Raw genomic sequence first — 25,373 nt, 5'->3', positions numbered from 1 at the left:
GCTGAATCCTAGAAGACCTGACAATGGTAACCTTCTGTACAGTAGTTTTGAGGCTGTCATTATGAGGAAGAAATCCAAATTTCACTAGTAGCAGTCAAACATTTCCCATGCTTCACAGTTCCTTGTGAAATAACTACATTTTGATCAATGAAAGAAACAAAACATGCAGTATACATGTGTGTGTTTGTGTGAGTATTGCTATTATGACTTTTTGAAAAACACGAGGGTGAAGAAGGCCATATCTGTTACTAGGCCAGACCTAAAACATGGTCATTTTCAGCATTTTTTCGTTTTCTGATGCTTTTGTCATGACTGAAGCCCCAGTGCTGGCACACCAACTGATAACTGATACTGATAACGGTACTACACATACACTATCATTGTTTTGCTGTTCGAAAATGGCCATTGCATTTCTAATCAGTTGGCTTGTGGCTATGTAGCAGTTGGGAGCAGTGTTCCCTGTAAGGTGCATGCGTGCAGTCATGCATTCCCTAACTTTCCCATTTGAACAATATAGATTGTGAAGTGCGCACACTTCACAAAGTCATGCAAGAGACCTTTGCAGTTGCTTTTAAAAATACGAGTATGCACAAAAAATCACTTGTGTTTTGGAGGGTCACAGGGAGAAGTGGAAGCAGTCGAGTGTGGAGGAGCACTTTACTGTAGAAGAGGCAGTGTCTGGCGGGATACAGAGGGTCACAACATGTTCAGCCAGTGGGTCCCACATGTGTCACTTGCTGCATTAGTTTTGGTGATAGGGGCAGGGGTTACAGTGGTGTGCAGGCAGCAGTGGTGTCTCTGAATAATGTACTTTTTTATGGCCATGCACTAATTGGCACTGTTAGCATCACTCAAGAGCTTGGCAATAATGTTTTGTTCAAAGTGGGCTGTGTTTGTGTTTACAAACAGCTGATGCTCCAGCAAGGACGGCTTCTGCTGTTCTTGGCCCAGCTATTCCACTGGTGGATAAAGATCAGCCTGATCATTCTAAGTGAATCAATCCACAGACCCAACCAGTAGGAAAACATCACCTAATATATGATTAAGAGTCTTCAAAAAACAAAAATGCACCTTTCATTACAACACTGAAGCTTTGGTATTAACCCCTCGGGTGCCTGGGACGAGCTGGTCTCGCCCTCTGCCACTGTTGCCATGTGCCGAGGACAAGACCAGCTCGTGCTACACCAAGCTCCCTATCATGGGCACGGATGGAAGGAGAATCACTTCCCCTTTCACCCCCGTGACGTCATTAGAGGTCGCCCCAACTTCCAGCGTGATCAGAAGAGAAAGTCAAAGCATTTCTCTTCCGATCGGGGGTGGGGGCAGGCAGAGGACATGAAAGGAGGCCACCAGAAAGCCCTCACCCCAACACCTGCCACACGCAGACCTGCAAGACTGTTATTTTGTTGAAAGGAACTCTACCATTCTTTTCATGTGTGTCTTAGCATTTCTTTGCGATCAGGTTGCAGTAATGCCCACTAGACACCAGAGAGTTAATTTTTTTGTATATAAATGATGAAGGGGAGCGACCCCTCGGACAAGGGCGCTCCCCTGCGGGGCAAGTTTATTTTAGGCCATTTCTGCCCCCCTTGGGGGCAGATCGGCATATTTCTATTAGACCTGTCTGCCCCCATGGGGGGCAGAAACCACTTAGGCACCAGGGATTGGTGTGTGTGTGTGTTTTATTTGGGGGGCAGCCCTTTGGGCAAGGGTCTCTCCCCATGTGGTCACGTTACTGTTGGCCATTTCTGCCCCCCTTGGAAGCAGTTCAGCCTATTTTTGGACGACCCATCTGTTCCCAAGGGAGACAGAAAGCCCAGCAGAGATCAGGGAAGAATTTGTTTCAAAAAAGAGGGTGGGGGTATGGGCATACCCCCACTCCAAGTAAATTGGGACAAAGTTGTTCTGCCCACTGTTGGGCAGATGGGGCAATTACCCCCGATCCACTCATGATCCTACTAGATGCCAGGGAATAAAAAATAAAAAATAAATAGTGGGGTGGTGGCTACCAACCAGTGTGGGCATAGTTATGCCCCCACCCCAACTAAAGGGGGTAACAGTCTTTCAGCTCTCCTTCCGCACACTAAAAGAGCTTGTCCAAAAGGCAAGCAAGAGGCCGTTTGATTATTTCGGGTTTTGGTTTTACATTTGGGCCATGAGCGCTTGTCTAACTCTCAAAATCGTCCCACTTGGAATGGTGAGGGCTGCACTCTTTGGACTTTGGGACGCTGCCATGTAAAAAAAATCTAGAAGACCTAAACACATCTGAAAATTAAACATTGGGGTGAGTCCAGGATGGTGTGCTTCACATGTACCCGCACCATTTTCCTGCCCACAATGCCCTGCAAACCTCCAACTTTGCTTGAAATCACACATTTTCCCCACATTTTTGTGATGGAACTTTCCAGAATCTGCAGGAATCCACAAAATTCCTACCACCCAGCATTGTCGCATCTATAATGAAAATAATTCTGCCCCACTTGTCAGACTGAAAACGTTGTTTTTCAAACTGCCGTTTTGGACCCTCTTTGGTTCCCCTTCAATTTTGACATGTTTTTGGCTCTTCCCTGTCACAGGCACTTGGCCCACCTACACAAGTGAGGTATCATTTTTACCAGGAGACTGAGGGGAACATTGAGTGGTAGGACATTTGTGCCGGTGCGGTGATCCCACACAGAAAGGTGGGAAAAATGTGATTTTTTTAACCTAAAGTTGAGGTTTGCTGAGGAGTCTAGCTAAGAAAACACTGGGGGATCGACGCAAGTCACACCTCCCTGGACTCCCTCGGGTGTTTTGGGGCGTTTCCTGTATCAGTGCTAGGTCTACCAACACAAGTGAGGTACGATTTCTATCGGGAGACTTAGGGGAATGGTGGGTGGAAGGAAATGTGTGGCTCCTCGTAGATTCCAGAACTTTCTATTAATGAAATGTGAGGAAAAAGTGTTTTATTTGCCGAATTTTGAGGTTTGCAAAGGATTCTGGCTAACAGACCCTGGTGCTTGCTGACAGACCCTGGTGAGAGCCCCACAAGTCACCCCATCCTGGATTCCCCTTGGTGTCTAGTTTAAAAAAATGCACAGGTTTGGTAGGTTTCCCGAGGTGCCAGATGACCTAGAGGCCAAAATCTGGATATCCACTGCCACATCATAGACCACCTGAAAAAACCTGCAATGGCTCCCAGTCAATAAGAAAATCACCTTTAAGCTCCTTACCCACGCTCACAAAGCACTGCACAACACCGGACCAGAATACCTCAACAAACGACTCTCCTTCTACACCCCGACCCGGCATCTCCGCTCTGCTGACCTCACCCTCGCAACCGTCCCACGCATCCACAGAACTACAACCGGCGGTAGATCATTTTCACACCTCGCCGCCAAAACATGGAACACTCTTCCCACCCACCTGCACCAGACCAAAGACTTCCTTACCTTCAAGAAACTTCTCAAGACTGGAGCAGTAGCAGCCCCACCATGTTCTCCCCCTGCCCTTCTCAGAGCCTTGAGACCTCACTGGTGAGTAGTGCGCTTTACAAATCCTCTGATTAGATTAGAGTTCTTGATGAACCTACAAGCCCTATATATCACTGCAACCAGAAGAGTCCAACAGACGCAATAGTATATTGCTTTAAAAAATCTGACATAGCTGGAAAAAGATGAAAATGTGGACAGAAATGGCTCTTTTTTCACCTCAATTTCAATATTGTTTTATTTTTTTATGTTAGCTGTTAATTTCTGTAGGAAAACACAAATGACCCCTTTCTGAATTCAGAATTTTGTCTACTTTTCAGAAGTGTTTAGCTGTCCGGGATCCAGCATTGGTTTCACACCTATTTCTGGTACTAACTGGAAGGAGGCTGAAAGCAAAAAAAAGTAAAAATGGGGTATGTCCCAGTAAAATGTAAAAATTGTGTTGAAAAATGTGACTTTCTGATTCAAGTCTGCATGTTCCTGAAAGCAGGGAAGTAGGTGATTTTAGCACCATAAACCTTTTGTTGATGCCATTTTCAGGGAAAAAAACACAAGCTTTCTTCTGCAGCCCTTTCTTCCCTTTTTTTTTTAAACATTATTTTTGCTGTATATTGGCTAGTTTCTTGGCCTCCTTCAGGGGAACTCACAAATTCTGGGTACCTCTAGAATCCCTAGGATGTTGGAAAAAAGGACACAAAGTTAGCATGTGTAGGTTATGTGGACAGAAAGTTATGAGGGCCTAAGCATGAACTGCCCCAAATAGCCAAAAAAAAGGCCTGACACCTGAGGGGGAAAAGGCCTGGCAGCGAAAGGGTTAATACTTCACATTATATCACTGCACTGAGAGGCACTGATTAAAAGTAAGTTTTTGAACATCATCTTAGAACCATTTCTTCCCTGCCCTCATAAGAATTCCATCTATGAACTGAGGCAAGTATGTGGCCCACATTCTTAAACAGAGAGCAACATTATAGTCTATGCAATACAAACACAATATGTTTGTATGTCTCTTATGCTGAACTCACTTATTTGAAGGTGATTTTCTATGTGATAATGAAGAAAATGGCATATTGCTGAATTAAAATATTTTCTTAAGGTTACACAATTTGCTTATGTGGTAAAGCTGGGATTAATCCCAGGTTTTTTTGGTTTCACTTTGTACAAATCAGCCACTAAATAGGTATTCATTTGCTTCCCCCTTTACCTCAAATGTTAATGCTTTGATTTTAACTCTTTTTGCATAATTCCCACATTGCTTATCAAGCACTGGAGAGATAGGTGTGCCATATTCTTCCCTCTTGCCAACTTGTGTGTCCAACTTTGTACTGAAAAGTAACAGTTAAATACCTCAGACTGTTAGCATTATTGTTAATTTTGTCGCTACCAGTATCTTAGAATGCCCAAATAATTTTCTTTCATACACAAGACCAGTGGCATAGCGATTGTGGTATGGGCCATAGTTAGAGTGATCAGGCATCCCAGATTTGCCAGGACAGTACCAGTTTTCCACCAGCTGACCCAGCAGATTTTTGCAAATTTGGCTCATGTCCCCGTTTCAGAAAAGGATGACTGAAAAGAATGGATGCATGTTTGTAACTGTTCTAAAGCAGCACTAGTTTTCAGCTGTTACTAGAACACAACTAAATTAAAAGATTGGATACTGGCTTTACAAATGGCCCTTTATTTACCGTGGGTGTATGATTATGATGGGCCATGATGGAAAGCTCTGTAGTTGAGGAGTAGTGCAGTGCCAGTTTTTTACAATGCCTTTTAGTGGGCCCTAAAGGTGTTCAGACTACATGCACCCTCAATTCTGGTCACTCTACAAACCACAGAGAGTGATGGCCATATATATGTAAATTGTAACTGTGGAAAAGGGGTAGAAGAGTTACATAACATTCTAAATAAGACATAATCAAAGAGAAACAAAATGCAGGTGAGTGGGTGGGTGGTGTGTATAGGGGATACTGAATTAGAGAAAGTGAAAGGAAATATATTCATGAGCGAATAAAAAAACAGCACACAAGATGAAAGAGGTGATGTGTGAGATGTGCATATGGAGGATTTCCCGAAAGCTGTGTGGAGAGAAAGGATGTAAGTATCTAACAGAGTGAGAGCCTGCAGAGACAATCAGTGTGAAGGACAGACATTTTCAGTTCACAACATCACTAAAAAATTATTGTTACTCATTTGTTTGCTACAGCTAAAATGCATTGGCAAAGCCAATGGGTCAGGCTTGGTTTAGCCAAAGGTCCATTGTTCTGTTATGCCTCGATGTAGTAACAGAAAAATCCTCAATACTGGCTAGATTTGCTGCTTTGTGAAGCACAGAATTCTGGTCCACATGTTTTCAGCCGTATCTCTTGTAAAAGGATGCTTAGCTACACTTCTTTGGCTGTGCCCCTTTTAGAGACTTCTCACCAATTGCTCTGCACTTAAAGTACTGATGCACATGTGCAACACTTTAAGGATTCCCTTTGAATTGGTGCTGCAGAGAATGGTGCCATAGTGCTGTCTGTAGCCTCCTCAGATGGCCATGATCACAGTGTGCATGGTTTCTCAACTCCACCACATATGTACATAGGGCCAAGGAGACACGTTCATACACTCCCTCTAGATACTGATGGTGGGAAAGTACATTTGTGGTACACCATATACTCTATTCCTATGCTATGGTCTCAGGAACCTGGTGTGATTTTGAAGAATGGCTCTTGGGGTTACAAGCTGATGCTGCATCTTCAATGAAATGAAACAGTTAGGTGTTAGGTTTTAGGGTTGTGGCATTCTGTTGCCCAATGTGTACGGTGTCAAAGTCTGTCATCCTCATTTTGCTTTGCTATCATCTATTCTACTAAAAATAAATTGTAATGCAACTGTTAACGAAATAACCTATTTTAAATTTGAAAGAGCCTTTTTTCTTATTTTGCTGTATAATTTCACGTGGGATATTCTAATGGATTGTGTCTGGCTCAGCCTCCCCTATGAATTTCCTAGCTTGCATCGCTCTACCCCTCGTGCAGCATGAATGCCAGGGAAAAGCTGCATCACAAAAGGAGTAACAAAGAATCCAGGTTTAGAAGCGTGTTTAGTGTAATAAATGCCAATAAAGAAACATTTGAGTACATACCTGCTTGGCCTAAAGTGGAACCGCAGGTAACTGTTGCATGCATGGTCAGTTTCTTTGCACACATAGCCGTGACCGCAGTGCACAGAAACATTACATTGCCACACACAGAGTAAAAAAACTTAGAACATTGCTTGGGGGCAAGCACTGATAAACGCACCTGAAAAATGGATACTAAAGAATGCAACCCATTTAGGTCTTGCTATAGACACAGACAGGTCTAGGGACAGCTTCAGGTGTTCGCTAGAGAATTCATACTAAAAATGCATTAATATACATAAATGTATGATTTTGTTCTGTCCTCTTCAACAATTGGCTGTTTTGCACTGCGAGTTGCAGCATTTTCCCTGCCCAGAAGTTCAAAGGCACCTGGAAAGTAGTACACTTCAGCGCCAGGTCTGGGATACTCTTAGGATAATGGCCACTCCTTTATTTTTTACATTTTTTATATTTTTACCAAACTTTTTTGGGGAAAATTGCACCTGTTGGCAAAAAAATGCAAGCTTGCCAAAGCAGCTGTATTTGATTTTTCAGTTCCTATTGCTGTAGTATCCACTTTTTAAATGCTTTTATCTGCACTATCTCTCTAGTACAGAAGCAAGCACTGGCAAAGCCACTAGGTTTGGTGTTTGTACGACATAAGCAGTCAATAGAAATGTCAAATGTTGCAATGCTTGTGACCTCTTAATCTTTCACTACTAATCTATCTATCTATCTATCTATCTATCTATCTATCTATCTATCTATCTATCTATCTATCTATCTATCTATCTATCTATCTCTCTACCCGCAAAATAAACATTACCACCATGGCTATTAAGAAGACTAGTGAAGCCACTGGTTATTTAAATCAGACATGGACAGTCAGAATTCTCAAAATGGACTTTACAGCAGTAGAGGACAATGAAACATACACCAGGTCCCTATGCTGACCCACATTTCAAGTCAATGAATACATTCCTTTCTTTGTACAATACAGAGGCCTTCCAAATTCTCATAACCCAAGCCCCAATTCTTTAGCTAAAATACAACCCTGGTGCTCTCACTGCCTTAGGACACCACCAATAGGCCCATCTACTGCGACATGAAATTGTTAGCAATTCAAGTATGCCAAGAGATGAAAGGGTTAAGCCCTATCATTTTCCCAGGCCAAGTGGATCTTGACCTGGATAATGGTTTGGGCCAGGCTAAAGGTGAATATTTGCTTCTAACTCAACCCATGAGCCAGGGGGACTTGCAAGCTGAATAGAGATGAGCCAAATTTCTCAGGCACTGTCTTTATCTTTCTCTAATGCAGTTCTAAAAGCCTAAATACAATGCAGCTGTGCATGTGCCATCTAAAAAGGTATGTGTGTCTCTCTAGTTGAACTGCAATTCACATGGGTCTCACTGAAGGTCTGTAGCATATGAGCCACCTCTGCAGGATGAAGAAGTCCTTTTTTAACAAATAGATGTCATTGTTGTCATTGGGCTGTTGCCCACTACCCTCTTTACTGTGTGTGTTCAGTGATGGAAAGGTATTGATATTAAGATAAATATAGTCTCTTGTCTTCTATTACACTTACTGTTGTACTTTTTTACAAAGGATTTTTTTTTATTGTTATGCATCTTTTATGCCAGATTGAACAACCCTGTGAGACTGGTATATATTGAACATAATATACTAATTTAGATCATGAACTATTTTAACACAAAGCACTGCCCTTCAGTGATAAAAGGAAGAGTGGAGATATTCATGCTGTGGTTGAACTGCCCAATGTGTAATCAAGAAACCTGGGTTCAAATTCAAGCTTTTCCACTTGACGAAATTGTGTGATTCCATGCAAGCCACTTCACATTGCTGTGGCCCCTTTTGATTGATAGCAAAATCTGAGAGCACCTTGGAGTAACTCAATTCAGGAATAACACTAAATGACAATCTTACTTGTGGATGGTTAATAGAAAATAATCTTGCCTTACATTAACAATACTGGCTAAACAATCAGTGGACATTAGAAACTGAGCACTCTGATCCTTTCTCGTGGCAGTGGCACAAGGGCACTGGAGGTGTGGGAAAGTTAATGTTTTAAAACTATTACTTTTGGCAGAAGTGTAATAACATAAATAATCTAATGTATTAAATTGAAGTGAAGACATATCCTATTTTTTATTTTAAAGAGACTTTATCATATTTCTACTTGTCCTTTTCTATCCAATTTACATACAAAATCTTTAGATCTTTTGGCTTGTACTTCGACTCTTAGAGCCAAGACAGGTCCCTGATTCATCTCTGGGGTGGCTCGTTTTATGAATCGCCTAGCATACCCACTTCTAAAGGCATATCCCTGGGCCCAGATTATCCAATATTGTGCCACTGTTATACAAATTTGCACCCATACTTGCAAAGATGAAGCAGTGAAAGAATACACTTTTGCCCCACTCTCTTAATCCAAATGTTTTTTTTTCTATCAGCCAGTTGTACCAATAATCATTTTGCACTGGTAATTGCTGCAAGTATAAGTACAAAACTGAAAGTAGTTTAAGTACAGGACTTTAACGTTTACATGATCTTGTACTTAACACAAAAAGCCTGGTAGAATCCTCTGCCTATTTGGGAAGGTTGTAACATAACACTGCGGAAGTATCACTGAATTACAGACTAAAGCACTGAAAAAGCCAGTAGGTATGCATTTAATGTGGTAAAACATGCCACGGTTGCACTTTAAAGCCAGGCAAAAAAACAACAGCAGGTTTGCATTGAGGCTGTCTTTCCTTCATTGCTGTCCTATGAAATAGATGTATTAAATAAGGATATGTGTCGTTGTAAAGTAGTATCTTGTGCAATTCCATGCAAGTGCTCAAGTGAGGCAGAATGTTCCACCCAAACAGTAAACTTAAGGTGAGAAACTAATACTCCACTGTTCTGAACCAAGACATGACTGAAAAAGTCACTAGCCAATAGCTGAAAGAGGCTACTCGAAGAAATCCAGTGAATGAAAGGGGGGCCTAAATCCCTCTCTAAGGGCCATATGTACAAAAGCTTTTTCCCATAGACACAGAATGGGTAAAATCCTTTGGTACATCTGGCCCTAAGTATGTTGTAAGCAGTCAATCAGGTTGAAAACCAAGCTGTCAAACCCCAGGCCTAAAAAGCCTCAATCATATGAAACTAATAAACACACTGAAAGGTGTTGAAAATATAAACAAAGGCAGAACGTGTCCATTAAAGAAACAAAATAGCTTACCAAACCCAAGCATGTAGATATCGCCACTGAAGAGGTAGTATAGTTTCGTATAAATCCGTGGTAGAAACAGGGTTCAATTTCTTGCTGATGAGACCGGATTCCATCCTTTCCTGCTATCTGGATTTGAAAGCCTTTGCTTAATATGACCGAAGGTTTCAGTTCTAAGTGCAGGTCCTGTCCAAATGCTGAAACTCTGTAGTGCAAAGAACTGTTTGAACTGGGCGCTGATCGCTTCTTTCTGCTTTTATGCAAAACTTCATGTGAGATGTATGTTCCAGTGGCATCCACTTCAACAGGTGTCACGAATACATAATCTGTGAAGACAAAATATAAGCTATGAACATTCCAACCCGCCACACATCTTTATGACACCTAGCAGCACACAGTGTGATAGAGTAAGCAAAGGCCTGTGCGCTAGAGACATATTAACTTTTTGTTGGTTTGGGGATGTGCAATGTTACGAGATATTGCTATACAGCATGCCAAGCTAGAGAAGAGCCAAGAGGAAGGCTGGCGTTATTGTAGGTCCTTGTGCCACTGTACTTTTCCCAAACGCGAGAGAGATGCCATTTGCCTCTCATCACTTCTGGACTCTGTAGCAGACACCGGGAGGAGTTACTGCTTGTGTGAAGTGTCCAAACAGCAACATCTGGCCCTGGGAATCCCAGGCAGTATGGAAGCCCATCATCAAGCCAAGCCAGATTTGCACTTCTGCTCACCTAGGAAGCATGCTTCCATTGCTATATATGTTTGTTTAGATTTTCAGTGTCAATAATGTTTATGTACATGTTTATATACACCCACGGGTCTGAATTAGAATGTTCTTATAATAGACATATTCTTAGATATGATGAAATATGAAATATGCATGAGAATACATCCCTTTTAGAGTTATTTCATTTGAACTGTTGTAGGACACGTTTCCCAAACTGACTATGCTTTCACAATCTCACTCATCTTGCACTAAAGACTGGTTCTCGTACTAATAATCAATCAAATTATTTGTTCAGTGAATTCACTGATTTGTTCAGGGATGAGAAGGCTTTAAAGTTCTTCAAGAATCAACCGCCAATTTGTGAAGAGGCCGTGTGTACGTACCTTAAAACTGGTGTCTCAGGCCTGTGCTCAAATACTGGGATGAATGAATACCTACATCCAATATCGGGTTGTCCATGTGTCTCAGAATACCAACAAGAGTTCAAACTAAAAACAATACTTTCTAAAGTGGTCTTGTGCCATCTGCGCAAATCATAAGCTCTTTTCAGGTTATGCAGAACACCAGCTCGTTCCAGATTGGCAACTGTCCAACTTCCAGATGGCAAGAGCTTTTGGCTCAGTAACAAGCTTGTCGGATTTGAATGCATGAGCCAGATATATAGTTGTCAGCACTTTGTCAAATTACTGATTGGTCTTGCCTTCCACTGTTCATATGCAATTATTCTCTAAATAATCTCTCACAACGGCACTGCGTGCTTGATTGTTAGATCCATCTCTAATGATAGATCATAGATCTCTGTTGTATTTTCATTAATATACTGAAGGAAGCTACAGACAAAATCAGATATTTTTTGTTTAGTATTTCATGTCATATACCATTGCATTGTAAATTACAATAGTTCCCATCAACTAAATGTTGCCCAAATTACTTCCATCAGAAGAATGACAGACTGAGTTTGTGACTACAGTGTAAAACAATTGTGTTCTCTGAAAAGCTCTGTACAGGGCCTTCCTCATATGAAAAACTATAAATTGCATTGTAAGTGCATTTGCATACCACTTACTACTCCCAACAAGGTGTTGAAGAACGTTATGCCAGGCAGTAGACAGCGCTGGAACCAAAGGTTAGTGGTCAACTCAGTGTTTATTGTTGGATATTGAGTTATTAGTCTTATGGAGAATTTGTTATTTTTCTGACAAAAGAAATGTACAGCTCATGCATGGCAGGTATGTATGTCTACAAGGCAGTAATAGTGTGGTTGAATGGAAACCGTAGAATCACATAAAAAGGCTCCCGGATCACCATGGCATTGCACAGTGGTGCAATGCCATAATGATGGCTCAAGGTACTATGCAAGCGTTTATTACAAAACATACAAGAGAATGTGAAATGTAAGTGCTAAAACTATCATTTTCAAGCAACAATGTTTTTGTTACTCATGACCACACATACAAACATACAGAAAATCAATGTCCGTGCTACATGTGAAGGGAAATGCTTGAAGATCATAATCATACCAGGCACCAGAATTAAGCCTGGATTGGGACTTTGAATGGATTCAAGGGACAAAGGCCCTCATTATGACCTTGGCGGGCTGCCGGACCACCTGGCGGGCGCCAATGCAGCCACACCCCCGCCGCAGCCATTTGGAGATCACCGCTGGCCCAGCGGGGATCTCAGCCGCAACACAGGAGCTGGCTCCAAATGGAGCCGGCGGTGTTGCGGCCGTGCGACGGGTGCAGTTGCACCCATTGCGCTTTTCACTGTCTGCATAGCAGACAGTGAAAAACAGCACAGGGCCCTTTCAGGGGACCCCTGCACTGCCCATGCCAGTGCAGTGGCATGGGCAGTGCAGGGGCCCCCAGGGGCCCCACGACTCCCCGTACCGCCAGCCTTTTCCTGGCGGTTCAAACCGCCAGGAAAAGGCTGGCGGTGGGGGGACTCGTAATCCCCCGGGCAGCGCTGCAAGCAGCGCTGCCCTGACGGATTAAAACCGCCGAGGCCATTGTGGCGGGAAACCGCCGGCCCCGGCGGTGCAACCGCGGTGCAACCGCGGTGCTTCCGCCACGGTCGTAATGACCTGGGAAGCACCACCAGCCTGTTGGTGGTGCTTCCGTCAAAACAGCCCTGGCGGTCTTGGACCGCCAGGGTTGTAATGACCCCCACAGTCTGATTGTGGATACTTCACCTGCCAGACAAAAACAAAAATTGGCAGACTCTGACGGTCTCTCCTTTGATACTTACTGGATTTTCCAGTGCTTTTTGGCAATGCTTAGCAGAATCAGTGCAAAGAGATGCTTTTTTGATGATACTATTTAGTATTGGCAAAGAAAAGGTGCAATGATGATGCTGGAGCTCTCGTCATTAAGTACACACGCCCATGTGTCACTTCTCATGCTAAATCCTACTGAATTACATGTGCCATTTCCTTTTATATTTTACTAACTGATCTAAGATATTGGTGGTCACATCAATCTGTAGGCTTGTGCATGTGTCACCACCAATACATGCACTGCCAGAATGCCATTTTACCCTTAGATTTTATTGACGTATCTAATATGACGAGGCCACTTAGATGTGTCAATAAAAATTAAAAAAAGAAAGAAACAGTAAGTGTGCAAAAGTACTTCAGTGGTTGGCAGGCAGCAATTTAATGCTTGGCCCTCCAAAAAAATATGAATTAAAAAAAAGTACTGGGATAAGGGGGTAATGGTTGAGCAGGTGGGAGAGTGATTTGTGGGAAGCAAAAGGGAGAGGATAGTGGGCATGAGGGAGACAGCAAATTGGACTGTGGGGGAAGAAGAACATGAGGAAGAAAGAAACATGGGGCAGGTGAAGAAGGGCATTAGGTACACTGTGATACAGAGTGCAGGGGTGTAGAAGTACAGAAAGAGAGAGATAGAGAGAGAGGGAGAGAGAGAGAGAGAGCAGCCATGAGGGAAATGGCAAGCACAGAGGAAAGAGATGCATATTCTGTGTGGGGGATATTCAAGAGGGAGAGGGTTGCAAAGTACACATGCACTCTGATGGAATACTTAACCAAAAAGAAAAAAGTCGGTAAAAGAAATTGAGCAGTGGAAGGACATGTCTACCAATCAAGAGGCTGGTAAAGAGGCTACGCTCCAGGGGAGGGGCAAGCACAATTGATGAAAGTCATCAAATATGAATGAAGCAACTTAGAGTGACAATAAAGCCAACCAATGGTAAGCAACGGGTTGGATGTAAGCCCCTGTTAGGTCTTTGTAAGCCGACAATAGGTCTTTTGCAATGAGACAGCTTGCACTGTCTGGTTGTCTCCGCCTAAAAGGAGGAAGAGTGTTGGCTGCTACCACAGACAAAGCTTCATGTGATCATTCCAGGAAGAAATACTGCCTGGTAAACTCAGTTCCATTGTTCTATTACCTGGGCAAACTGACTACAGGAACACTGGTCCATTAAGAATACAGCAGAGTGGGATCCTATATGGTAATTTCACTCCATTTGACTCCAAATCATAGAGTTTTGGCTTGCAATCAAAGAGTGTATCTATGTACGCAGAGCATGTACATGGGAACTAGAGCACAATTTAACATCATGTCTTTGATGTATAATGCATATACGTTTAAAACTTGAGACACAGGCACACAACACGATTTATCCAGAATTATACTTGTTTTGGTCATGTGCCAAATTCCACCTCAGGACTTCAGGTTAAAAGGTCCACAGATTTGCTATCAAACCACAAGGTCATATAAAAATCGATGACACTACTATGTTGCAGGCAACATTACCTATGCACTTAATACTTTCTTATTTCTTATGTATTAGATACATGCACAGTTACTGAAAACCATTGCATACAAAGAGACTCTAAAAGCGTAATACAAAACTTCATCTTAATGCAGCTCATGGGGTCTCATAGGTAAAAAAGGAATTATCAAAACCAGCTTGATGCTCACTAACAGTTGCAAATTGTTTGGATTGAAAAGAGCTAACTAAGTTGCAGCTAGATACGTCATTGACACAGCCATTTACTAGATTCTTCCATCTGGATTTTTTAGTCTCCTTACTACGCAAGACAGAAATTTGGCAAAGATTGTGGCTGGCCTGAGATCGGTAGCTAGCAGGGACTTGATCACTGCTGTTCCACATGTTCTGATTCCTCTTGTCAAGAAGATTGATTTGAGCCAACATCTATGCTCTGTCAGGAGGGAAGGACAAGCACATGTTATGTTTTTGATGGATTCCTGGTGGTAGTTGCATAGCTGGCATTTGATCCTGCCGTCTAGCGGCCATGTCTACAGTTAGGAAGTCTCCAAGTCGACTTCTGGTGATCTGCTATCTCACCATTGAAGAAAGGACAGCAGCTAGATAGTGGCGGCGGCGTGCAGGGCCTTGTAACTATTTGTGACTAGTTAAGCATGTGATCCCTTTGCCAACATGCTCTTGTCTTTAAAAAGAGAGAGACAGCACATGGCTTTATTTACTATGGTTTTGAAAGCCTTAAACGAGATTGCCTTCCATCCTGCACCCAGTTGTAGATTTACAATTGTCTGTTCCAGGTATGCCCTGGGTGCGAAAGTCGCTCCTTGGGCCTCCATTTCTTTCCATAATAGATAGCATAAAGTGTCAGGTTACGGAACATCGTAGTCTGTAGCAAAATATTACAAAAGACCCCTGGCGCATAACGTCTTGGGTGGTGAGGAGAAACCCCAGCCTTTTTACTTAATGTGATAAACGAGTGACCTTGTTATGTGCCCTAAATTGTGTAAATATGTGGCAGGCTCGTGCTATCATAAAGCAGGAAATTAATGCACGTGATCTAATGAGAGGAATGTAAAACGTCACAGATATTTTGAATTGGAAGTCGTGACTTTTACTTAGAAGCAGCATGGCGACAGCGTTCCAAAGAATTCCTTCCGCTGCCGAGGAGTTGTGTGCTCCTTCGGATTTCAAAGCAGTGTTTGGGGTATGTGTTGTCTGCTCTCTGGTGACCCCCGCTGAGAGGGGCAGATAAGCTGAACTGTGAAGTTTCCCACAGCCATTCACGTCAAGGCGTTTGTCATCACAGCAAGGCCTAATGGCTTTCCCACCTCGAACAGTAATTGCTGTCAAATGGGAAGGTGTTTTGTTTCCAGGGAGAAGCTGATACTGTAATTGTGGGTTTATTGCTCCAACCCAAACCTACTTAAGAGGAGATTTGTCCAATCGCACGTCCCCTTAAGCCACATTAAAGGCTCACTGCGAGGGGTGTACCAGATGTTGGTGTCAAGTTACAACGCACCTCAAAGAGTAGACATTTAAAATGCACATGACCGGCATTTAAATAAGAGGCGCTAGGTACGGACTTTTAAATTAACAAGCGCCTACTTCATCCTCAAACATTGTGCAGAGAATCTGTTATTAGTGGCAAGCATGGCGAGTTATGTATATTTGTGGCATGATACTTATGTAGCGCTCACTACCCCTAACGAGGCTCTAAACCGCTTACACTTGCAGAGTCTGGGCTATGAACAATTTGGTTACATCTCAGTTTCTGGGTAAAATGGTTACTCCAGAAAGATGTATATCAGCGAGATCAGTACTTTGAAAAAATCCAGTTTTAGCAAACCATAGAAGCAGAATACCTGTCCTCTTTTTAGCTAAACTAGGGACGTTAAAAGTTCAAGTGAAAAAACGTGCATGCCTTGAGTACAAGTTAAGCGTGTGTTTGCAGCACTCAAAAACCTGCCCTTTATGTCAATAAAGCGTCATTGAAATTAACTGAGATAAACTCGAAGACCCACCTCTTTCAGCTCCTCCTATTTTCATTTTCTATCACTGAAACATTTTTTCACATAATCTGTGCCCGTCTGCTGAGTGGGGTGTATGCGGTGATATGTCCTGCACATACACTAACAAGTAATGTCTTTGAAGTTACATATTTATAAGTTATGTGCGAGGGCGGACAGAGCCAGCACGTGGCATTCATAGGCACATGTTCTTTCTTCATTCGTCTGTGACAATAGATCTAGAGAGAAAAGGTAGATGAAGTGCTCCATAAGGGACAGCACAAAGAGTAGATAGACAAATAGATAGATATTTAGATAGATAGATGATCAGACCAACAGATGGAGAGAAGGATGGATGGACAGACAGACAGAGAGACAGGCATACAGACAAACATATGAATGCATGGATGGATGGATGAATAGATGCTAGTTAACCATAATCAGAGCACAAGAAGTTAAAAAATCCAATAATAAAAAATTACAATAGCTGGTCCTTATGAGCATGGTCCCAGTCGGTTTCTTCTTTAAACTGATTGTAGGATGGAATATCTGAGTCAATACACAGTGTTTTTTCAAGACACCTAGGGGCATATTTACCTACTCCTAGCACCAACGAAGCGTCATTTTTTGTGACGCTCTGGTGGCGCTGTGCACTGTGCCATATTTACAAGGCGGAGCTAAACCACGTTTTGTAGCTTAAAGACATCTTGTAAATATGGGCCTCTCTGACACAGTTGTTTGCGACAAAGGGGCGTGCAATGGGTGTTGCTGTGGGAGTTCCACCTCAACACCCATTGCTTTTGACGTTGCCCAGATTTCGAAGGAATCATAAATCTGAGGCAGAGCCAAAAACTAACGCCACTCCAGGGGGTGGCGTTAGCATTTGGCACCAAGGAGAAATACATTTATTTCTCCTTGTTTTTGCTTTTTCTATGTGTGCTGCTTCCTGCAGCACACATAGAAAGAGCAAAACGCCATCAATGATTGTTTATTTGCAGGAAGGTGTCCCTTCCTGCAAGGAAACAATCGTTAAATCTTGACGATTTGCTACTTCTATCTGTGCTTCATTCTTCAGCACACATAGAAGTAACAAATCGCCATTGTAGATTGGTTAAGTGCAGGAAGGGGCACCTTCCTCCACATAAACAATCATTTCCTTAAAAGTAGACACCCTTGCACTATGGTGCCAGAATGCCTGCATTGGCGCTGGCAGCTAAATTTAGCATCAGAGCTAGAGGAAACACAGGGGTGCAATGTATTTTTGTAAAAATGGTGCACCTCTGCATTTGAGGACTGATGCATTGCAGCCCTGCCAATTTTGGAGCAGCACCACACTGTGCCAGTTCCTTGTAAACATGCCCCCAAATATGCCACTTTAGTGCCACCATATCATCATATTTTTATGCTAAGGCGGTGCTAAATTGGTCGTTACCCCAGATTTACAAAGTGGCGTAACGCATTCACTCCACCACTTTGAGACACCCTGCACCAAATGATGCCTGCATGAGGCATAATGTATGCAAGAGGGGCATTCTGAGGCAGGGAGGCCTGGAAAAATGGTGCAGTGAAATTTTCTAGATTTCACTGCGCCATTTTTTCCATCATTTTTAATGCCTGCTCAAGGCAGGCGTTAAAATGGCAGACCCATTGACATCAATTGGCCTCCCTTTGTTATGCTGCCCTTGCTTCAAAATTGTTGACGCTAGTGAAGCAAAGCACCACAACAGCGTCAAAAATTCTGGCGCTGTTGTGGTAACGACTGCCATGGGGCGTGGCATTGGAAATACGGCACGACCATGGTGATGTTAGGTAAGGCAAGGGCAACGCAAGAGAAGTGGCTCATTAGGACCGATGCACCACTTTCTCATAAAAATGCCCCTTAAGGAGAACTGTAGTAATATTATGAATGTCGTCCAGCAAAACACTACCCAAATAGTTCACGTGAATGAATGCAGCCCTTGGCAAAACTGTTTCGTTCATCCAGTGCCCTCTCGAGTCTGCTCTGTGTAGAGAAATTCAGCAGCGCGTTCCCAACCCTACAATTTCTAACTTGAAATAAACTCCACTTAAAGCGGAGGAATGTCTGCGCCGTTCAGCAGCAGATGTTTCAAACACCATCAATCTTCTGGTCGTGAAGAGGTTTGCATTCGAGCCAATAATAAATCGCTGCATCGCAGATCACTGGAAATAATACATCAAGGGCTTTCCACCCTGCTGCGCGGTGTAAATCAAGGGCAGGATTCACAGACCTCATGGGCAGCAGACAGCTGCTTCGGGGGAATCCCTCGCGGAACATGCCAGCCGGCAGCCTCTGTGCCCGTCCCCCTGTACAGTAACTTCTCTCAGCACAAACACCTGGCCGCCTTGTCTGGACAGCCTGTCTTTTAACCAAACAGGCATGCGTCGCTCCTCACACATTTGAACAACATTTTACCACCCATTTATATTCTTAACATTCGCGTCAGTCTTTTCTCTGAAAGCTTTCTACACAACTTGTCGACGCTAGGCTCACCTGTGCGCAGCTGCATGCCAAGCATGAACGCAAACTGGGTTTACACGCTGGTAACCGCGTGCGTGGTGATGTGTAAAAAGCTTGTGTCTGATCTCTACTTCCACATTATTTTGTTAAAGCAGGTGCAGATAATGGAATAACGTAATACACACCGTGGTTCAATCCACTGCCGCAGCCATCATCGCTGGTTAAGGCTGATGCAAAGGACACGCAACACAGACAGCACATCTGGAGGCTCTGAAAGAGAACAGACAGCATTTGCAGTGAGACGTTTCAGCATCGAGCTGACAAGCCAGCTGCCAACATCACACCGTGTCCGTAATGAGCGAGTAAAAAATATGCCTCAACCTGCCTTCACAAAACTCCCAAGCCACAGCACTGTCAAGAACTGCATCGAACTGCTGTGAGGAACCGTCACAAGCGAAGTCCACACCAGCAGCAGTAGGTAATCCATGCTCTTCTCTCCCAAGCTGTGTTACCTGCTGCTAGGCAGACACAGAAAGTGTCTGCTCGTCGTCGGCATTGTCACACGTGCAACAAGTAAGAGCGGACGGGCACCTCGTCGCCTCTTTTTGCGCTGCCGGCGGGAGCAGGAAGGGCCCTGTCTCCGGCAGACTCAGGGATGCGGCAGGTTTGCAGGTAAGCTGGCAGCCGGCGCACTGCTAGGTGACTATCTCTGCGAGGACAGTCAGCGTGCGGATATTGCAGCCCAGCTGCTTTCAGAAGAGGGGGCGCACTCTGAGACGGGAGGGGCTGGAGTTTCAAGCAAGCTCACTGACAGAATGTGGAAGGAGGGGGCATGCTGTTTGTAGGTGGAGAGAAAGGAAAGGAGGACGTGTAGATAATTGCTCACGAAAAGGGGAGGGGGCTGGGTGGTGGTTTTGTACAAAGGGAGCACATCGTCTCTGCACTGTTTGTAGTGAATTAAATAGAGTCAGAAGGGTCGAGCAGAAATTAAAACATAGTTTCAACAAATGGGAGCCCGATGGGGGCTTTTGTAATCACTTTCTCCTACGGACGTACATGGATTTATTGAGGTTGTTATAAATTGCTGCATGCGAGGAAGTATCCAAGGAGGTGTATATTTAGCATGAAGATCGAACGAGTATATATATATATATATATATATATATATATATATATATTAGAACATTTGTTTTGTCTTCTTCCAAATCTTGCACCCCTTACTTGGACGGATACGTGATCTGTGAATTTCAATCGAATCGTGAGAAAAAGAGCTTCCTACAAAATATGCCTTGACACAGCATTCAGAGAGAGCTATTTCCCGTGAATTTATAGAGTTGAGGGTTTCTTCAGTATTTGTTGACTACCTGCTCTGAACACGCTGGGGATGAAGTAAGGATTAACAGTGGGATAGAGGTTATCTCGTATAAACACCCGCGCTTGGCCCACTTCAAATAGTACACATTCCACATATACATTTGTGGATATAATAACACCAGTATGTTTGTACTCTCATGGGAAAACTTGGCCACAGTTTTATTACATGCATGATATTTAAATGAGGCCACTTGACCTCATCTTCACAGTAGCCAGTCTTAATCCAGATGAAAATGTCATAAATCAATATGACATTGACATAAATTATTCTGAGTGTCATAAATCATTCTTACAGGATTATTAATTACAATTACATGAAATGTCGAAAATCATCACTGTTGATGGGTCATACATCATTTCTGTCCTACACACATAATTCTGAAGGACCGTAAATGATCATTTTGTGGCAGGTCATACATCAGCAATGGTTGAAAGGTCATAAATCATCTCTGCCATACACTGATCAAGTCCATTTCATGACAAGTCTTAAATCATCAACGGCTGATAGGTCATAAATCATCTCTGCTATATATCAATCCAATCCTGTCATTTGCTTGTCATAGGTACAACACCTTTTTGTTGTTGAGGCCATTGTACGTGCTGCTTTTTTCGGGTCATAAAGTTTTTGTTGTTTTTTTGTTTGTTTTTCTCTCCGATCGTGAGGAAGGGTAGCCTCTTATTGCTGTTAGGCCCAACTTGCTAACTTGTCAGTCCATTTTGTGCCCTGCCAACCGGTGGGTCTGATCTGTGAGTGCCATGCGCTTCAAGTGGAACAAGGGGTTTGCTTAAGATCAGGCATATTCCTTGAGGGAGTCACAGAGTAAGTCACTACCGGCTAAATGAGAATAAGTGGGCACTTCAGCGCAGAATTCAATACCTGATGCCCCCAAAAATAAGATTGTCTCCCTTATTTTGTCCCACGTGCTCACCTTAGCGGAACCAGATGCAAAACCCGAACCTCTGCCATTTAAACTTTCCTGTGCGCTGCCCCTGCTGCACGAATGTAACTTTTGAAGTGGGAGCACTGTTCTTTTAGATCCCCTTGGCCCCCAACCGAGGTGCAGTGGTGTCCTTCCAGCAGTGGATTCAAACATTGCCTGAGACCACATTGGCCGTGCATTATCGTGCCAATCCTGGTTCACTTCCTCCTCTCCTCATGCAACACTGTTTGCCACTATAGCAGCTTGAACCAGTATTTATGGGTCCCCAGCGGATGTTATTGTGCCTGCCCCTGAGATCCCCTTCGGCACCCTCTGCCATTTCTGAGTTTTAAGTCCTTTTGTTTGGAGGATTGTCTTCAAGTTCATTTTTTACTATGCACATCTTGCTATGTGGTCATTGAAGATGTTAATGTGTGTCTGAATCTGTCACTTTGTCAGTCTAGGGTGTGACTGCCACCTGTGCTGATGGGTTGACTAGAGAGCATATTGGAATTGATTATGCTGATGATTTTTGGAAGAGAGAGAGAGATAGAGAGAGAGAGAGAGTGTATGTGTGTGTGTGTATATACATATGCTAGCAGCCCTCCTGGGGCAGCACCCGCAGCCTGTGCTGCATTTCTTCTGAGCAAGTTGCTTTTCTCTGACATGCTGATGAAATATGAAAGGGCATCACAGCCTCAGAGACAGCAACGTTGCTCTTACAGTTATTTCCGGTGCCAAAACACTCTCATACTCCCTTGTTTCTGTTCCCTCAACCAATTAACCTTCCAAATTGGCAGAGAGTATGGAAGGGAATGTGGGAGACTGATATGGGCATAATCATAACCTTAAATAGGCTGTTGGAAATGCACTCATTCCAATTCCATCAACTTCTTCTTCAAGGTCTTGTTTGTTCCTGTGTGCAGGGGAGCAGTAGAAGACTGACATTTTCTGGAGCAGTGCAGAAAGGCAGCATGTCCAGGTGTGATACAATACCTCAGTAGTGTTGGCACAAGAAAAATACAGTTTTTTCTTCATGTTTTAAACTTATGCACAGTCCCAGTCATGACTATAAAATAAAACTTTAAATGACATCATCTTCTTTAACTTTTAACAAGATCCTTCAGTCTTTCTTTACTTTGATTATCAGTTGGTGTCATTAGAGAAAGCTGGAGAACACATTTGTCAGACACCATTTCAGAGTGCCACAGGGCATGCAGGGGTTATTGGGCCCAAATGTGGTATTTGATGCATTTTATTCCTGGTCTCCCAGGGCCTGACCTACTATGGATCCTGAGCAACTAGGCCAAGCACCCCGTCTGCACTTGGCTCTCAGTGGTAGCTATGGTCGAGCAGCCCAAGCCACTCTCAGGGTGGGAGGTGGGGTGGGGGACTAGATACAGGCTCATGAATACGACATAACTGAAGGAGGACATAGCAATGTCAGTAAATCAATGTCCATTTCATAATAAAAAGAAATATTTTATTTCTATTTCTGCTCATTCAAAGAAGTAGCAATAACATAATCTCCTTGAGGTCAAGGGCCTAGTGTTTCACTGAAAAATCCCTGTCCTTCCTGCTCTTCATAATCTGGTTTGGGTTATATTCCCTGTGATTCTGGGCAAATCACTTAATCTCCCCTTCGCTACCAAAAATGAATGTGTTCTTGTGTAATGTAACCTGTGCTCATGTAAAGTGTTGTAATACCTTTGCATTGGGTTTGTGCTAACTGAACTCTATTTGAAGAGTCCCAATTTACATCCAAAGGCTCGATATGTTTTGCTATCAAGCTTGAGGCCATGAAGTGCTTGGGTTTGGAGTCACAACTCCATTTCCACCATTTTGGAGACAACACTTTTCGCCATCTTCTTCCCTAGAACTAACCTATGTGCTTGGTTGGTGACCCTCCAGAGGTTACAAAGAGCACGTCCTATCACCTAGTGTTAAGCTCTACTTAAGCCAGTTGGTTAATGCACCCACTGCAGAGGTCTTGAAAGAACAAAAATGTCACGGATGACAATCCTGACATAGCTTTTTCACCTCTTCAACTCTGCAAGGTCCATACAATGAATTATAGCGATTTTGTTTAGAAGGGCACCTGCTTTGCAGCACTATGAAATGGCAGAACCAAGCACTATGGGTAGAGCGCCCGCCCCGCAGTGGGGGGGCGCGGCCTGTTAGGGGATGGGGCCTCCGAGGCCCTGGGGGCACTCCACCCCCCTTTTCCCCTCTGCCGGGGGTGCGGGAGTCGGCCGGATTTCTGCCCTGACGCCTCGCGAGGCGTTGGGGCGGAAGTCATGCCACAGGGGGCATGTCGTGGGGCCGACGTTGGCCGCCCGCCGGTTCCGGCCGCCGCGCACTGGTGGGGGGCTATTTAAAGGCCCCCCCAAGAAGGGCAACCCCTTCTTTACCTGTGCGCGGCGGCGGGACCTGGCGTGCGGCCCGCCGCTGGGGGTGGTTCCAAAAAAAGAAGCAGGTCAGTTCAGATTGATCCACAATCTTTCAGCCCCTCGGGGGTCATCAGTTAACGATGCCATCGATCCGCAGCTATGTTCAGTTCGTTACACGTCAGTGGACAATGCGGTAGAGAAAGTTAGGGCGCTGGGCCGGGGGTCTATGTTAGCAAAAACCGACATTGAGTCTGCCTTCCTTCTGCTTCCCGTGCACCCCGAGGACTACCATTTGCTGGGTTTTCAATTCAGGGGGGAGTATTACTTCGACCAATGCATGCCCATGGGTTGCAGCATATCTTGCAGTTATTTCGAGCAATTCAGCTTCTTTCTTCAGTGGGTTTTCTCACAACGTACAGGACACCGGGAGGTCATACATTACCTAGACGATTTCTTGATTCTGGGACCCCCTAATTCCGATCGATGCAGGTGGGCTCTTCAAGCTTTAATCGCATTGTTCAAAGAATTCGGGGTTCCTTTGGCCCCCGAAAAAACGGTCGGCCCTTCTACTTGCATCACTTTCCTGGGGATTGAAATCGACTCCATGGCCGGGGAGTGCCGCTTGCCGTTGGAAAAACTGTTGGCTTTCAAGGAGTCCATTAAGGCTATATTGTCTCAAGAAAAGGTGACCCTGCACCAGCTTCAGGTACTGGTGGGTCAGCTGAACTTTGCACTAAGAATCATTCCCATGGGCCGCCCCTTTTCTAGGTCAATAGCTCGCTCAATGGTAGGGCTAAAAGAAAAACACCACCACACTCGGCTGTCTAGAGAGGTTAAGGACGATCTTAGGTTGTGGGATCTGTTCCTCAGGACATTCAATGGGTCGGTCATTTGGCCGCATAAAGCAATATCCAGCCCTACGCTGGGCCTTTTCACTGACTCCGTGGGTTGCATAGGTTTCGGCGCAATCTTGGGCCCTTTATGGTGTAGGGCAGACTGGCCTAGAGACTGGGTCAGACAGGGCTGGACTAAGAATATAGCGTTCTTATAATTATTCCCGATTGTTGTTGCTGTGAACATCTGGGCAAAGGAGTTCAGGAACAGGGTGGTAATTTTCTGGTCAGATAACATGGCGGTGGTAGAAGTTATCAACCGTCAAGGGGCTTCCTGCCCCTTGGTTTTGCGCCTTTTGAAGCACCTGATTCTGGCTTGTCATCAGCACAACATCACGTTCAAGGCAAAGCACGTACCTGGGGTGCTTAACAACGCAGCTGACGCATTGTCTCGTTCATTAATGCAGGATTTTTTGCTGTATCACCCCCAGGCGGAGGAGAAGATGACGGAGTTCCCAGAATCTCTGTGGAAGATTGGTGCCCCTCCCTCCCAGAATTAGTAGCTTCATCCTTGGCCCCTCGCACAAAAACAGCTTACGAGAACAGTTTTTTACTTTACAGGCGATTCCTGCATGCCCGGCATATTGCAGACACATTTTCTGAACCAGCAATGGGGGCGTTTCTTCAACACCTGCATAACCTAGGTCGACCTGTGTCATGCGCAAAGGCCCACTTGGCAGCAATACGTTTCTTCGCGAAGATAGTTAATTTGGAGAGGCCTCTGAATACTTTCATCGTAAAACAGGCTTTGCGGGGTTGGGCCAAGGGATCCCCGGGTTGCTATGATGCCAGACATCCCGTCACCCCTCCTTTGCTAGAAAGTATTCTAAGGGCGCTCCGCACCGTCTGCTCTTCACCCGCTGAGGCAGCGATTTTCGCCGCAGCCTTCACTTTGGCCTTTTATGGGGCTTTCCGCATCAGCGAGTTAGTAGGCTCTTCCAAGGGTGATCACTTGGGGGGCCTACAGCAGAAAGACGTAACGGTTTGCAATGGGGCTCTATACATTATGTTGCATAAATCAAAGACCGACC

General features: G+C 44.1%; 1 protein-coding gene across 1 annotated transcript in view; it reads right to left on the bottom strand.

Moving 5' to 3' along the window:
• ADAMTS18 (ADAM metallopeptidase with thrombospondin type 1 motif 18) overlaps positions 1-19,584 on the bottom strand; it is a 282,250-nt gene extending 262,666 nt beyond the window's left edge. Inside the window, exons 1-3 of the mRNA XM_069216991.1 lie at positions 19,151-19,584; positions 18,951-19,035; positions 9,819-10,132 (exon numbers count right to left, since the gene is read on the bottom strand). Coding sequence (XP_069073092.1) covers positions 9,819-10,132; positions 18,951-19,035; positions 19,151-19,252 — 501 coding nt within the window. The 5' untranslated portion in view covers positions 19,253-19,584. The remainder of the gene's footprint in view (positions 1-9,818; positions 10,133-18,950; positions 19,036-19,150) is intronic.
• Positions 19,585-25,373: the final 5,789 nt, after the last annotated feature.

Source organism: Pleurodeles waltl, chromosome 12 (genome assembly GCF_031143425.1).
Source record: "Pleurodeles waltl isolate 20211129_DDA chromosome 12, aPleWal1.hap1.20221129, whole genome shotgun sequence".
Lineage (NCBI taxonomy): Eukaryota > Metazoa > Chordata > Amphibia > Caudata > Salamandridae > Pleurodeles > Pleurodeles waltl.
This window is presented reverse-complemented; position numbering and strand designations above follow the sequence as displayed.